Genomic DNA, 17,499 nt, shown 5'->3' on the forward strand with positions numbered 1-17,499 from the left:
GTAGCAGAGGATATCAGAAAGGGTAGATTTCACCGTTATAAAGTCAGGATCCCGCAGCCTGAAGCATATTCAGTTCTCAATTATATCGGCTAGTCAGTCATTCAGAGGACAAATGAATTGATTGATTCATAAAATCCGCATCCCACATATTTTCTCTGTCTGTCTTCTGCACACTTACCGACTCTTGCATACCCTCTCTCTCCCCCCGTCTCTCTCTCCCTCTCAACCTCTCATGCATAAGCATACCCCTCCTTCCTTTCCTTTCCTCCTCTCAGTTGGTCCTGTGACTCGTTACCGGGACGGTATAACAGCACAAAGCGGGGACCCGAGGTGGATGGAGAGCTGCAATCGCCGCATCAACAGCAGTAGTCGGGCGCACCGACCGAAGCATGCCCCAGAGCAGCCATGACTTGCTCGGCGTCAGATAGCGAGAAGATCGTGATCAACTGCGGCGGGATCCGACACGAGACCTACCGGAGCACCCTAAAAACGCTACCGGGGACGCGCTTGTCTTGGCTTACTGAGCCCGACGCCTACAGTAACTTCGACTACGACCCCAAGTCCGACGAGTTCTTCTTCGACCGCCATCCGGCCACCTTCGCCTTCATCCTCAACTACTACCGCACAGGGAAGCTCCATTGCCCCAACGATGTCTGCGGGCCGCTCTTCGAGGAGGAGCTCGCCTTCTGGGGCATTGATGAGACCGATGTGGAGGCGTGCTGCTGGATGAACTACCGGCAGCATCGCGACGCAGAGGAAGCCCTGGACAGCTTCGAGACCCCCGAGCCAGACGCGCCCGAGGACGATCCGGCGCTCACTGGCGGGGCGGACGGTGACCTGAAGCGGCTGTGCATGCAGGAGGACGGCCGCAGAGCGACATGGTGGGAGGTGTGGCAGCCGAAGATTTGGGCGCTGTTTGAGGACCCTTACTCCTCTAAATACGCCCGGGTGAGTAATATGACAAGTGTCTAGTCTGTGTTAAACGCTACACGTTTGCTATTGTTTTGGCCACTGCGCGTTGTTGCGCGTAAAGTTATTCCTCAAGCCTCCTTGGAAGAGTGGAGGTTACCTCTGCAGCCTTTTTTAAGCGTACAAAAATGGTCTACATGCAAGTACATTTCACATCACTTTGCTCCTCTCCTCTCTCCTCTGCTGCAGTAAACTAATAAACATAATTCAGCAGGTGGCCTTGAGTCAGTTTTTCCAGGTTCTCTTTTAAACCGTGAGGTGAACTGTCAGCTGCAACCACACACTTTAGTTTTAGCTTTAGATTAGACACCAGTTCAACACTAGTGAATCCAAATGTCCTCCATGTTGTGTCCGGGGCTGCTTTGCATTTGGCTTCATATGTATGAAGCACTCCACCTGGTCTTTGATTTATTGCTCAGAAGAGAAGATAGCTCTGTCCTTACTGAGTTATCTCATTTGTAGTATATGGCACATTTTTTTCAGATGCCCTTAGGAATTACATTCACATGACACAATTTAGCATATGACCAATTACAAACGGAGGACATGGTACAGTTGGAGATAGTATTCAATGTCAAATCGTCCCATTGTTCCCCTGTGACTTTGCCAATCCAAATCAACTTTGAGTGACCACTACCTCATTAGGATGACTTATACAATTTACTGTCATTTACTATCATATTAACACTTACTGGACTGAGTTGTCCAAAACCTGGAACTTCTCCACTTCACATTAGTCCCCCAAAATCAGCAGGAGGAGGAGCATTGAAAAAGCTGTTAATGACTTAAAGTTCTCCCTCTCCTTTCTCTCCCTTGTTAGCGGTCCCTTCACTTTCATGTCGGGGCAAAAGTTCTTACAACAACCATAAAAATCTCCAGCTAAGGAACCAAACTCAGATATGTCGTCTATATGTCTGCCTTTCAATCAATTTGCTCTGCAGTGATTAATTACAGTGTGGCATTGCCCAAAACAAACACCACTAAAATATCAGTCTGTTGGTCAGTGTGTGTGTGTATAGGTATGCACGTGTGTCGGTGTTGCAATGATCTGTTTCATCTAGAAGCCTTTTTGAAATGAATAAAAGACAAAGTAAATTGAATATTGATTAAATGTAACTCCTCATAGTAAGTGAATAGTACATTAGCGGCCAATATCACTCTCATCCACTTTTAAGATCAGATGAGCAGTGACAAGTCTGGGATCATCTGAGGTGGAGGACCATTTGCAACCTAAAACAGAAGTCTTGTGCTAGTGATAGATATTAATTGCTTATTTTTAGATTTTCAGTAGAAATATTTGATGTTTCTTACAACTGTCATTACATTCTAGGGTGGGTGGTTTACCCAAAACACAGACAATAGCAGGGCATCAGTTACCAACGATGTTTTTCCACTAAGTATTTGTGTTGCTTTATAATTAAATTGTGTGGTCCTGTCTATTTATTCAGCTTTTTTCTTTACTTTTTTTAAAGTACCATGATTATGATCACTTCCTGATCTAACCAACCTGTAGTTTCCATGCACAGATGGTCATAGATATTGAAAAATGGCATCACTGAAGCGAGGCAAGTTGTGCAGAAATATTCAAAATCAGTGTTCTTTCTGTCTGGTTTGAAATCAACTGCTACTGTATAACACAAACTAAAACATTATCATTGTTTTTTCCTTATATTGGAGGAATTTATTCATTAGTGTTGATATAGTGATACTGGTCACTATGGTTTAAGGGATACCTTATTCCTCAATTCTAATCTTTCCCCTTTTTCGGTCTTCTCCCACCATGGTCTCCCTCTCAACTTAATTGTCTCTAAAAATCTATGGTCATTTGTAGTGTCAGTGCTGACCTGGATCATTAAGCGCTGAGGTCTTTTTCTGTGGACTCTGCTATATGCACAGAGATGGCATATTGACTCAGTCAGTCTTTGTGACTGAAGATATGCAGTCCAGACCATATAGACACACACACACACAGACATACATTGACAGCCAGATGTGTACACTCCGTGTCCCCTTATATATGTGCTTTGGGGAGACATAAATACATATGCACAAATACATGCATGCACATGCCAAGTTGTGTAGGTAAAGCACACAATAATCATACATAGCTATTCAGAGATGTGTCTAAATGAGATGTGCTGACAAATTTTAAAATAAATGTCTGTATTTATTGATTTGATGTTCAGTTAAAAACTATTTTTATCACCATTATAATGCACTGAATGCTTTTCATTTAGTAGCATTAATTTCTCAAGACAGGCACAACAGTTAAACAAGGTGTTGATTTTTCTGACTTTGTGTAGCCATGAGACTTAATGTAAAGTAAAACTCCCCGTCTGAAATGTGGATTATTGTTTTCTGAAGGCAAACATCCCTGAAAAGCTATGGAGAAACATTTTATGATTTTATGCGCTTACATCCATACACACAGGCAGCTCTGGAATCTCAACAGTATGACTTGCTTATGCACATTTAACATAAATTGATTGGTTGATGGACCTTCTATTCAGAATTGAAAAACAAACATGAATGTTACATACAAACATAATAGAGTTCTTCATGTGGAAATCTGTGATTCCCATAGAGACATAACTCAAGATAATGGTCACAGAGGCCAAGACTTGGTAGCCAAGAGTACAGCACACATGGACAGTGAGCACCTTTTAGACAATCCTGGCGCTGACTGTACTCCTTGTCCACACTGGAGGGATAGTGAAAACTGCACGTTAGAAGCTGTCTGTAACAATATCATACTTGAATGGCTTGGCTCCAATGTAATAATCTTGTCAGTCCAGTAACAAATCAGTATGGCTGCATGTAGAGGGAATTAGACATCTGTATCTGAAACAGATCTGAATATTTTTGTGAGTCTGTGTAGGGAACAGGAGAGCTGATAGGTGCACAACCTAGATCATGTCAAACATAAGAGTCAAAAGACATGATGAAAAGCGAAAAAAAAAAAAAAAAAAGTCAAAGTTTTGCTGAAAAAGAGGGAAAGGTACATTTCAAGGCAGAATACCTAAACCCTGTGCCCTTGCTGTTTGCCATTTATTTCTTAAGTCAATCCGTGGACCCGTGTTTAGCATGCAGATTTTTCATGCAGGGGACCTCCATTTGTGCACTTTGAGAGCATCTGCATTACATTTTACATTTTTATCTGACTTTAACCATGATTATTCCCTAACTTTAAGCATTCTGTTGTAATGAAAATAAACAAGTAAATCATAATAAATATTAAAAACACTTTAAATCTGTTGGCATTCAAAGGATTTTACACCATGACCTTTGTATTATCAATTATATATGTTTTATGAGTACCGATATGCTTGACTGTCTCATCACGGTGTATGGCCCCTGAGATAGACACATAAAATATAGTGAAAATAGATGTGGTTATGTCCATTATGGTTAGGGTGGAAATACAAATGCATTTGAAATAGTGAATCTTCATCCAGCTTTAAGTTCAGCAACAGAATAGTTGATATTTTTATTCATTTTCTATAGGTGTCAATATGCCTGTGTTGTAAAATTCACCATTCAACACCCTACCTTTCAGTTTCACCTTTCAGCAATAATTTAGTGCAGAATGAGAATCTCTAATCCAACCAAAGTCCCCCAATCACCAAACATGGCTTACACATGTTCTTTAACTAAATAATTTTACTACATGTCACAAATGCGCAACTGGGGATGCTGACTAACACTCTCTAAGAGGAGGCACGCTGAGTGATACTGAGTAAAAAAAAAAAAAAACAGAAAATGAATCTGAAGTATATTCTCTCTCTCTTTCACTGCAGCAGAATTTATCTTGCATGGATGGACCTTCAAAGCATCTTGCCTCTTGTTGTTTTCTCATGCATAAAACTGGACAGGACAGAAAATTAGATGGCAGCTAAATAAGTGATCAAGTGACCAGTAAAAAAAGATAAATTGAACCCCAAGGTGTATCAGTGTGGGGGAGTTGGGGCAGCATCAGTGTGACAGCTGAGGTGACTTTGAAAATGTTGCAGTCAATTGTTTTGGTGCCAATACGGGGACAGAAAGACAGGGTGGAAGGGGAAAGCTAGCACAGCAGTGCCAGTCTTCAGGTAGGCCGAGGTCAGACAGACAGCTTGGCTTCCTTTCGGTGAAGAACACTATGATATCTGCTCATTCATGCCAAGCATAGAGTATATTTAATATATTTGCAGAGGTAGCACGTTATCCATTTATACTTTCTTTTTCTTCATAGCCACATCGTCAGCACAGCCACCGTTTCCCTCTCATCACAACCAACAGCTTGTGCTGCTTTATTATGGCGATTGCAGAGCTAAGTGCTGGTTTGCTTCTTATTGCTTTTCTGGCCTCCCCCACCCCCCATCCTCTCCCTCCAACCCCCACCACCCCCCCAACTCTCTGCTTGTGCTATAGCGTAACACTGCAGTCCCTGTAGTAGCTGACTGTGCTCTAAGTCTGCGGCAGAGAAGGAGGGATAGAGACATAGGGAGAGGGGAGGGGGTGAAAGGATGGCTGGTTTTTTTAGTAATGGGGGCAGAGTGGATGAGTGAATTCAAGAGTAAGAAGTGGTAAAAGCAAAAGGCAAACAGGATGGGGGTCACTTTTTGTACCCCCCTTGGTTTTTTTTCCTGTTATTCCTCTTTTTTTTTTTTTTGCTGAGCTTGGCAGGCTGGGATGTTCCTATCCATTTATCGATCAGGTTGTACATCTCAGCTCGCCTCATTCAGGCAAATGCCACAGCTGAATGGTGTGCCTTTGTAAGCAAAACCGTCCCGCAGACACACACACTCCTCCTTTCCTCTCCCTCTTTGTCTTCCACCTTACCTTCAAGTAGTCGGGTGTAATGGGAATTGCCTGTCCAATAAAGGGAGAAACGATGGCACACATACACACTTCTGGACTTATAATGATTCTGACCTAATTTTCAAAGGCTTGGTATCACATGTTATTTGGGTTCATCGGTATTGTTCTGTAATGTCATAGCAGAGTGTAACAGTTAAGATTTTGCAAGAAACACCCCAGTGTCTAACACAATACGGACTGCTCCTTTTTATTGATATATGACACATAGCAACCACAATAGATCATCAATATACATATGGAGAGCTTCAGAAAGCACCAAACTGCTTAAATCCACATTATTCCACTCAGTGAGTATCAAATAAGTGCCAGGATTGAAAGTCTGTGGATATGCCTTCTCAGCAACAAACAGCAGGCGACCACAAACAGCGACAAGTTGGTGAAGTCCACAGAGAATTAAACAGCCACTAAGACATATAGTTCTGATAGTCTCAGGAGTTGTTGGAGAGCAAAGCAGAGCTAATAGAGGGGTGAAGGCCGGGCACAAACACAGCTCCACATAATAATAAAGCTTTTCCATTTAATGTGTAAAGAAAACCAATTGTAACACAGATTTTAGTGAAAATATGTAACTGTTTTGTGCGCCCAAATATCAATTAAAGGAGATCTAAAGAAGCCTCATGGAAATGGAAAGAAATTGTAGGCTTCCATTTGAAGTCACTAACTGAACCATCCATGTTTATTGTTCACAAGCTGGTAATAATGATCCATCAATAGCAACAGGCAATTTTAATTTTTGTCCGTTCATTCTTATTTTCATACATCATAATACAAGTTGTACAACTTTCACTCATAGCAGTGGCAATGCATTAAAACTCTTCCTCTTCTTGCTGTTATTATTGATAATAATGGTTAATAAGCCTTATCTACATGTATTATTTATCAATATAATTTTCGTTAACAAATTGTTTCATTTGAAAATTATATGGAACTGTTACCTTACATTTTAATTTGTGTGAGGCTTATTGGAAGTCGTCTCTCCAGATCCATGGTCTGGGCTGTGTGGGGCATGTTGTAGGGTGGGATGGCCCCCTCATTGAAAAACAAACAAATAAAATAGAAAAATAGGGTGAGATGAAAATAGACGGAGAAATAGAACCAATTAAACAAACAAAATATAGATGTGGTAAAATCCACTTTGTTATAATTAATACAGTTTATTAACACCCACTAAAGTAAGCTGGTGAAGACTGAAGGGCAGTGGGAATCAACAGAAATTAGGCTGCTGTGGATCTGTTCCTGCTTCTTCATGTTAAGTGAAGCTAACCGTTTCCTCTCTCCTGCTCATTGAGGTGACATTGTGATATTCATTCAATCATCTTTTAAAAGAAGCAAGGCCTATGACCAAAAATGTTGAACTATTCCTTTAAAAACTGAGGCGAGACAGGTGGTAAGTGGGTGGAAACTGGCCCCATTTATTAACCAATTCAACCAAAAGCCCTGACTTAGCCAGTGATATTTATAGAGCAGGTACAGTGCTTCCAACCCTTACTATGGGGATCGTAGTGTCACTGCAGGATCTCAGTATTTCTGCAGCAATCAGTAACAAGCACATGATAAAAAATTACATACGTTGTAACGGTTTTCAAAATCTCACAATCATCCTTTCATCCTATTTCATTCAGTTTGAACATTTTTCAATGGCATCCTGTTTTTGAAAATCTTTAGCATAGCTTTAGCATAGGTTTCTCCCTTTTTGGTGGTTTTGTTGCGCTATAGGCATTATATCCACCAGGGTCCCCCTTCCCCCTCTGTGGATAATGCTGCGACAGAGCTTTCTTTCTCTGTGCTCTCCAATGCAGGACAGAGATGGAAAGACAGAAGGGTGAATGTAAGAGGAGAGGGTACAAAGAAAGAAAGAGAGAGCCCATACTATATTTGATGACATGTCAAGAAACAAAGCATTTAACCTCTAAGTGATCTCCACTGTCCTCTTGCCTAACAGTGGGTCGGTAATGAACACACTAGGTGCTTGCACACATACATGCATACACAGACTAAATGCAGGCACAGACGCAAAAGCAGTTAATTGAGCATTGAAAATAACATCTGCCATAAGCCCCAAGCCTCACGATATACACTACACTCACACATGCAGCAGATTACTGCAGAATGATCTGCTGCGACGTGCTGTGCAGTGTGTGTGTGTGTGTGTGTGTGTGTGTGTGGGGAGGGGGGGGGGCAGCTGATGCAGCTGATCTCCCTCTACCATACTGGCATTTGAACACCCTTTCCTCCTCAGTGTTTTAAAGCCTGTATTTACACTCTAAACCGAAACAGGCTGTTAAGCAAACCAAAGGAAGCGATTTCCCTTCATGTTCAGTCTCTCCACCAGCACAGCCTATGCACACTTGATAATTTTTAAAGGACAAGTCTGTTATTATTCTTCATTTTTTGATAACCTTAACAACAAAAACATCAATAACCAATGCCCACCCTGCCCCTTTCCAAACTCAAGTCCGTAGTGCCGACAACTGCACTGTCATCATGGACAGCCTTCTGCAAAGCCTGGTTTGATCAGCACCATGGACAGCGGCTACTGTTGCAGATTTAGTGGTGTGATGTTTCTGCCTCTGTTTGATCAGGCAGGCGAGCTTTACCAGTGCTTATCTCTTAGCCTGACCTGGACTCAAACCACCACTGCATAAGTTCACAGTTTTAAATTTTCTGTGGTTTCACACAAGCTGTCTTTTCCTTTACTGTGAACATCACATGGCCACTACCTTTTCTGAAGAAGAATTTTTTGACATTGGTAAATTTTAGGGGGCAGCACGGCGGCGTAATGGTTAGCGCTGTCACCCCACAATAAAAAGGTCACGGTTTCGGTTCCCAGCCTGGGGCCTTTCTGTGTGGAGTTTGCATGTTTTCCCCATGTCTGTGTAGGTTTCCTCCAGGTACTCCATTTTCCTCCAACCATCCAAAGACATGCATGTCTAGGTTAACTGGTGACTCTAAATTGACCGTAGGTATGAATGCGAGCGTGAATGTTTGCCCCTGTGATGGATGAGCAAAATGTCCAGGGTGTACCCCACCGCTCGCCCAATGTGAGCTGGAATTGGCTCCAGCAGCCCCGTGACCTGGAAACGGAAAAATGGTAAAAGATCAACCAACCGCCATCAACCAATAGCCATTATAAAAAATTTCATTCATAAAACACAGTCCAGTTACAGCATAGAGTAAAGAAATGTTTCTGGCCTTGAGCCCAAGGCCTGGACCTTCCTTTGTGGAGTTTTTTCATAACAGCAGAGTCATTTGTACAAAAGTGATATTACCAGTGTAACAGTGTATTTTTATATTGAAATTGAGGGCTTGTGCATTAAGGACTGATCCATGGCTCCAATGATTAGTTGACACAATTGATTACATGAACTATAAAAGTGTGTCGACATGGAATTTTAATGTTTATGTGTCGTATTGTTAAACCCTGTTTTATGATAAAATCACATACCGGCGCATTTGTAAATACAATGCACTTCACCTCCACTGTCTGCATTCTGCATGGTACCAAAGAAGAAGAATTACAGCAGAAAAGAGAGATGAAGAGGCTAGAAACATGAGAGCAAGTTTGTCAAGTATAGTATGATTTCAAAGAAAACAAACCAATTATACGTCTTAAACATGAGCACCTCAAATGCACCAAGGAGCTGTGGTGACTAATGCTACATGTATTACAGACCCAGCAAAATTTCAAGTAGGATGAACTTACTTAAAGGGAAGCTATTCTTAAGTTTGTTTTAACTTTAGAACATCCAAAGCATGCAAGGTAGGTTCACTGCTGCTATTTTGAGTTACTTATTTGTGCATAATCTTTTTGTTTAAAGTTTTGCACTTTAAATTTTATATTGTTTCTTTTATTTATTTTTACTGCCATCACAATGATATTTTATGTTAAAAATACATTTGCTATATTAGAAATACATGTTTGATCGATTAGTCAACAACCAAAGTAATTGTTAACTGTAGCCCAAGACTGATCAGGCTAAATTGTTTGCCAGTACAATTGTACTTTTGATCAGTTTGGAAAAGCTTGAAACTACACCTCTGTAGTTGATTTGAATTTCAGTCAGTTTGGTCCTGTCTATTGTCACTGAGTAGTTTTGCAGGTTTTTCATTCTGTTCAAATCTCTTCAGGTGATGGAGTGAAATCCTGATGTTTAAATTACCCTTCAGTGTTCTGGCTTGATGAGCTGTCCGCTGCTAATAGAGCTGATGTGTGGTATTGGTTTCAGCTAACAGAGCTGCCCTATGAAAAATGAAATGCTTTACATGAGCTGTTTGTTCCCTAGAGGTGCTTTCCAGTGCTGAAGTGGCTAATGTGGGTCACTGGCACTGAGTAATGACACTGAAACAGGAGCGTAGCTGAAGGTGAAGAATTGCTGAATCAACCTTAGACCACAATCAAATTTGGGAGATTTTGTTTTGCAGGTAATTAGCACCAACTGATTGTGACGCTGAAGTGCTGCAATTGTGTATGGAATAGCTTGAAACATGAAAATTATGGAATTAGCATGGCGAAATGCTCCTGCTCGATCCAGAAATCCAGAAATGGATAAGCGGATGAAGATGAATGAATGAATGAATGTCATCATCCATCCTGACTGACTCAAGTCACATAGTTAGGAAAGCGAGGAGCTTGTCTCATCTGATGATGAATTCCTCAAAATCTTTTTGGTCCCCAGAGGCCTCAATTTTCTGTATGGCAGCTAACTTTGGATAGGTCACCTAGGTATTTAATACAAATGGATTGGACTCGTGAAGCATTTTTATAGTCTTATCAACCACATTCACTAACCCCCCCACCCCCCCCCCCCCCCCCCCCCCCCACCCCCCAGCTGGTGGTGGTAATGTATCAATCCCTTAATGCTAAGAGTATAAAGGTTCTAAAGTGAGGTCCCATACCTTAAATCCCTTTTTGTTTTTGTGTTAACATGATGCATTTCAATTTTTTTGTGAGAATTTTAAAAAACTGCAAGCCACAGCAAATATTGTAGAGTTTGCTTGAATTTGTGTTAATTATTATTGTTAATTGTTATTGTTAATTAATTATTGACCAATCTTTGTTCCAACCCTCTGCAAATGACCATGAGCTATGTGCAGTGACAGAAGCAACAGGACCAAGGATACAGACAGTCTAAATGGGCTTCCTCTGTGAAGTAGCTGGGCTCAGCTTGAGAGACAGAGTGAGGAGCTTTGACATCCAGAGGAAGCTAGTGGTAGACCCACTGCTCCTTTATGTTGAAAGGAGCCAGTTGAGGTGGTTTGGGTATCTGACAAGGATAATGCCTCCTGGATGCCTTCCTTTGCAGACTTTCCAGGCATTTTTGAGATTGAGAAGAGACCTTGGGGTAGACCCAACACTTGCTCTAGCTCTGAAGGTACCTCAGAAGGAACTGGAAAGTGCTGCTGGGAAACTTAGACTGCTGCCACTATGACAAGACTGATAAATTGAAAAAAATGCATGGATGGATGGATTGATCAGGTCAAAAGTCCAACTAACATCAACACCCATCTATGTATACTGGAACTTGCCAACATAAATAATGTGGTCACAATAAAATCTAAAATGAGAAGGGAGGACTCCATCATAATCTTAAATGTTATAATAATCTCAAACTAAATACAGTTGAAGTACACTGAACTTGTATAAAGGAGAGCATACTTCATAGCCACGTCCATCTAAATTTCAAATATCACAAAAATACACACTTAAAGCTGCACTCAAGCACCCACATATACAGTACGTATGTGCCAGTGTGTCTTTATTAATTTATGACATACATGGCATTTGGAGAGCTTTCTCGGGGTGGTGTTTCATTTCAGTCAATACAGACCCTCTGCCTGTACATGCACCTCACACTCTCATCCACACTCTCTAGTTGCCATAAAGAAATTATTAAAGCTCTTTGTTAAATGGCAGTTCGATACAGTTGACATTGGCATCTTGATAGATTCAGGAAAATAATTTCTTTGACAACTAAATATTATATTATATTATATATAGGGCAGCACAGCAGCATAGTGGTGTGGCTCCACAACAAGAATATCGCAGGTTCAGTTCCCGGGCCTGGGAGCTTTCTTTGTGGAGTTTTCATGTTCTCCCTGTGCCGGCATGGCACAGAACAGTTGTAACAGTTGTAACTTCTGAAAATTCAAAACTGAATTTTCAGAAGTTACAACTGAGGTATAAAACACAGACATAAATAATATTGCATCAAATTTGTAGATCAGGATTTTACCACACAAAGCAAGGTACCACTGTCCTGTCCTTTCTCAATAGCATTTTTGTTATATTTTTTTCTATTTAGAATTAGCAATATAAACAACATGTAACTCTTAACTCCATGGTCGAATTAAATAAACAATATAACTTCCATCCCTATGCATTATACTATAACAATGTTGAAACATGTATTTCTTTGTTGTAAAAATTTTTTGTAAAACGTTTGTTCAAGTAAACGTTTGTTCAAGTAAAACTTCCAAAAGCTCTAAAACAGTGAAAGTTTGGGGGCATAAATAAACCCCATAAACAGCATGCAGCTTTGGCAGTACTGCCACATCCCACCAACACCTCCTGGCCTTCATGAAAGATGGATACATCACAACATTTCATCTTCTCCATCAGTGCCATAGATCAGGATCTTGGATGTGTTGATATCACCGTGGCTGTCCTCCTGTGTGTAAGAAGAGTGAAATCAATGCTATCAACAGACTAAAAAATTTTTGTTGCGTGTTTAATTTTGAACTGAATTTCTTTAAAGACAAATCATAATAGGTGAAATGTTATTTTACCCTGCTCTACTGGGTTCAGTATTGACAGGACATACAACCAAAGCATTTAGTTGAAACCACATCCACAGCAGTATAATGTAAGTGTATTAATAGTACATTTAGATTTATACTTGCCTGAATGATATGAGAAATTCCGTGTTGAACCGTCATTCCTCCTAGGTAGCTCTCTATGCACATTGTAGTGGCTCATCATACAGTACATCCTGTATTTCTGATTCTGGTGGATGTAAACATAAAAGCAAAAAACAAAAAAACAACAACAACAACAACAAAAACATAGGACGGATTAAACTCCAGTTTATATACATATATATATATAAATTAATAAACATCAGAGGGGAGGTTAGAAGAAACAGGCTATCTTTCTTGACTGGGATCCATTATATTTTGTTATGCAATTATTAGTAATTTGTTGTAATTATGGTATATTTATACACACACACATATAATTGCAACTGTATTACTCTGTATTAAAAAAAGACTATGTTTAGCTTTTATTACAGAATGTCATTGACTTCTATTAGAAGCAGGTCTTTATTTCTGACTCAAAGTAAAACCTCCTTAGAGGTTCACTGGTCCTTTTTTTGTGCTTTTTCTGCATTTATTTCAGACAGTAATTGGCAGGCAGTAAGAGGCCGAGAAGAAACAGCAGGGAGAGAGAGAGGGGAATGACCTGCAGCCTGCAGGTCCCTTGCCCAGTTAACATGCACATGCATGCTAACCAATCACTACCAGCGCTACTAGAGAGCATTTATTTAACAGGACTTTTATTACTGTGCTGCAGTCAGCATTTTGTCTCATTTCCTGTGTTGGTGTTCCTATTGTTTCCATGTGCTGCAGATCCATCCCTCCCCCCTGCTCTCTTGGGTCTGTGTGTTGGAAGCTGAGTTATTTCTTAGCCTCTTTGATCAGCAGTGATGAACATTATAAAAGTAGTTTATTGAATGTAATGGTGGCAAGTCTCTGTAGTGGAAGCACCCTCTTCTTTGCAGCCAGATATCCAGAGCAGCTCAGTAGGGTCCCTGTAATGAGAGGTGTAGCCCTAAGCGCCTGGTCATCACACATGGGCCAGTCAAAGACCAGTGTTGAACCAGGTTTGTTTAAAAAAAATCTCAAAATCTTGAGACAATGTCCAAAGTTCACAGCACTATAAGCTGGAGACACAGTCTGATCAGGTAAATGTAGTACAATGGAAAGATTCCATTGTTGATTAATGCTTTGTCCAGCCAAACATATCATATCCCTATCTGTAAACTATTAATTGTTAACAAATGGAGAATCTCAGGGTGAAAACAATAAAGTGCTGCTGCAGCGCAGAGACAGCAAGAGGTTAGAGGGATGAGGGAGGAGGAGGATGACGATGAGATGATATGAAGATTAATTCATGAGAAATGGAGGCGCTATAAGCATCAGATGGTAATTTTGTAAAGGAAAGGAGTTGAAGGAGTCTATCCTTTTTTATGTCTGTTTTCACTGATTCCATTTTCAAAATATGCATTCTCCACATTTATTCCTGTCGTGCCACTCTCTTCTACTGATATCTGGAGAGTTGTCCTCTGTAATTCCATCTGCTTCAACAATGCCACTTCAGTTATGTTGAGAAATCTTTGCAGGTGTGTGCATGAGTATGCAAAGAGGGAGGGTAGACTTTGTGCTTTGTGTGATTTGATGATGAGATTAAATAACTCACTGACAGCTGGTTTACCAACACATGCACAGTTTGGTTTGGGCACATTAGATGCCTAACATGTGCAATGTGGCTACTGTCACTGGTCTGCTGCGTCGTTACTGCTGCAGCTCCACACAGGACTGTTTAATTCATTTTCAAATGATTTGTGTCACTGTCTCCCAGTATAACTTCAAAATTGAGATATATATTTGTATGGTTTCATAGTTCCATCCTTATCTCCTTCCCTCCCCTCTCTCTATCTTTTAACCGGTCGAGGGCTCCCACCCTGAGCCTGGTTCTGTCTGAGTTTCCTGCTTCTTAAAGGATATTTTCACACCCCTGTTGCCAAGTGCTTGCTCATGGATAAATTTGTTGGGTTTCTTTAAATCATTCTGTAAAGAATTTAGTGTAGACCTGCCCTTTAGGTAAAGTTCCTCGTAACTTTGTTATGATTTGATGCTATATACAGATTTCTCTTTTTTTTTCTTTTTGTTTTATTTTTAATGATGTTTTGTGTAATGTTGGTGGTATAACAGTCAGCAGATCTTATTACTGTTTAAGACACACATCTGCAAATATAGAATATGTTATTTTACATTTTACTGCCATATGCCATGAAAACTGCAGTTGTTCCAATAAGCCAATTCATGTCAACGTGAACGTCCTCTTCTGCCTGTCCTCTCTGTTGTAGCCCTTTCATATATTTACTGAATAGACTGGTAGAAAATAGAATAACAGCAGAAGAAAAGAAATTGAGTTTTATATAAATCTATGAATTATAATTAGAATTTTCCCGATTTTTGTATTCATTTTCTCTTTTTGTTTTTTTTAAGAGAAGAGTCTTCAGATATGTCAAGTGCACAGAGAGTACTGTACTAACATGCTGCGCTTGTCATGATCCCAGTTTTCATTTAGTATGCTAACATTTTGCTAGTTAGTGCCAAAAACACAGCACCGCTGAAGGTGATAGAGATGTATCCTACAGTGTAATGTTATGGGTGAATGACTTGATGAATTTGAATCACCTTCTTTTTCATTTTCCCTGTGATTTTGACCATGAATTACTTGCTTTAATCTGTTTACTGATGTAATCACTGAACAGGGCTGGTATGCTCTTCAGGTGATTAAATTTATGTTTGAAGGATGATATTAGCATTTAGCTCAAAGCAGCACAATGGTAAAAGGTTAAAGTGCTGACCATCCACTTCAAGGATGTTTGAGGGAGTTCATATGGGGGAACATTACCGGACCCCTTTCCATTTTTTTCAGGACACTGCAGTTGGACAGTCATCCAAACATACAGACAAAGAGTCAACATCAAGTCAGTTACTTTACCTCTAAATGAGTATGTTTCCTTGCAGAACACCAAACTAATGTACCTCATTGTGGCTCTCCAATTACCTCTGCTTGATGATAAAGCTTTTCAGCTTGTGAGAAAATGCACTCAAATGTCTGTCCATTGTCCAGATATTTTGGTCAGAAAATCTTTTTTTTTTTTTTTGGACTCATGGACCTCATTGGACTTCATGCTGGGCTTGAGATTCCGAAGTAGTGAGGTCTATTTTGAAAGACAGGAGAGGATAGGAGAGGAGAGGGTGCACTAAATGGAAAGAATATTTTTCAAGGACAAGTGTGAACAACATAGTGGAGCACTGCAGCAATCAGGAAGAGAAGGAGAATTAAGCAGAAAAAGTGCACTGCCCTAAGTTTGTCTACTGGTTTTCTTTTTTTTTTTCCCTTGTCCCTCTGTATAATATCAAATTCCATTATCTTGCTCTCATTCTTGTCATCCCTGAGGTCATGTGCTGTTCTTAAATCACTCAAGGGACGTATAGCTCTGCATGAACACACACAGACTCAGAAATAGATTCAAAGAAGGAGAGAAAGAATGACAGACAGAAAGAAAAGAGGGGAAGGAAGCATGCAGCCTGATCAAGTCAAACACAACGACCCTGCTAGTTAATGTATCTTCAGGCATTTCTTTACATCAGTGTATGATGTAGTTGTATAGGACCATGTCACAATGAAAAGAGTATCAAGATGAATAAGGAACGTCAGCCATGTAATCCACTTCCTCCTGTCTCTCTAATACAAATGAATTGCGGAATCCTTGGAGTAGTTTTCATTTGAAGTTGTAGCAGTCAACCAACATCTTCCTCCATTTGTACAGGTTTCTTCCTAACCGCGGGGCAAAATCAAACCACTACCCCTCCATTATTTACTTTGTGGGAGTGTTTCTGTCCTGTATGAATCTTTATTTGTACGCTGGAAACACATCTTTTATTATGGTCAAATATTAGTAGTGTTATTTTAGGAATACGCATACCTCAGGAACTTTTTAGTAGGTTTGCTGTCATTGTCACTTCAAAAAACAGGTTCTAATTTTAGCTGCTGAGCTACTACTCCAGAAGAAATCACTGTACTAAGTGTACCACTCACGACCAAAGCACTACACTAAGTTAGTAACACTGCACCCTGCTGATCCTATTTGTACCAGAAACTACAACTGTGTGATATGCCACAACCAATGGTCCAAAGAGATCAGTCATTTGGACAGACAACCAGTCAGACAACCAGATAGAATGCAGATAGTCAGACTTTCAGTCACTCAGTCAAACAGGAAGTCAGTCAGCCAGTCAGACACTGTCAGTTCATCAGATTTTCCAGGTTATCGGTCTGACCCTGCTATTGCCGTCGAATCAAAAAAAAAAAAAAAGGATACCAGAGAGAGTGCTCTGTCCACAGCCATCAACAAGATCTCTAGGATTTGTCCTCTGGGGACATTCTTTCACACATTCATCTTCAACCGCTTATCCATTTCCGGGTCACGGGGTGCTCGCTCGGCGAGGGCATGGTACAGTGCACCCTGGACAGGTTGCTAGTCCATCACAGGGCCAACACAGAGGCAGACAGAGACCGACAACCACTCACGCTCACACTCAGAGACTGTCCTAGAGACAATTTAGAGTCACCAATTAACCCAAACATGATGTCTTTGGACGGTAGTAAACTAGAGTACCCAGATGAAAGCCATGCAGGCACAGGGAGAACATGCAAACTCTGCACAGAAAGGCCCTAGGCCAGGAACCAAACCCACAACCTTCTTATTGTGGGGCAACAGTCCTAACCACTATGCTGCCGTGCTTCCCTCTCTGGGGACATGGAATATATAATGTATAGAATAATAAATAGAATGTCATATTTCTTAGATCCTA

At 40.5% G+C, this 17,499-nt stretch overlaps 1 protein-coding gene across 1 annotated transcript in view; it reads left to right on the top strand.

Moving 5' to 3' along the window:
- Positions 1-405: 405 nt before the first annotated feature.
- LOC115047291 (potassium voltage-gated channel subfamily C member 1-like) overlaps positions 406-17,499 on the top strand; it is a 48,101-nt gene continuing 31,007 nt past the window's right edge. Inside the window, exon 1 of the mRNA XM_029508108.1 lies at positions 406-948. Coding sequence (XP_029363968.1) covers positions 406-948 — 543 coding nt within the window. The remainder of the gene's footprint in view (positions 949-17,499) is intronic.

The sequence above is a fragment of the Echeneis naucrates genome, chromosome 8 (assembly GCF_900963305.1).
Source record: "Echeneis naucrates chromosome 8, fEcheNa1.1, whole genome shotgun sequence".
NCBI classification, from domain to species: Eukaryota; Metazoa; Chordata; class Actinopteri; order Carangiformes; family Echeneidae; genus Echeneis; species Echeneis naucrates.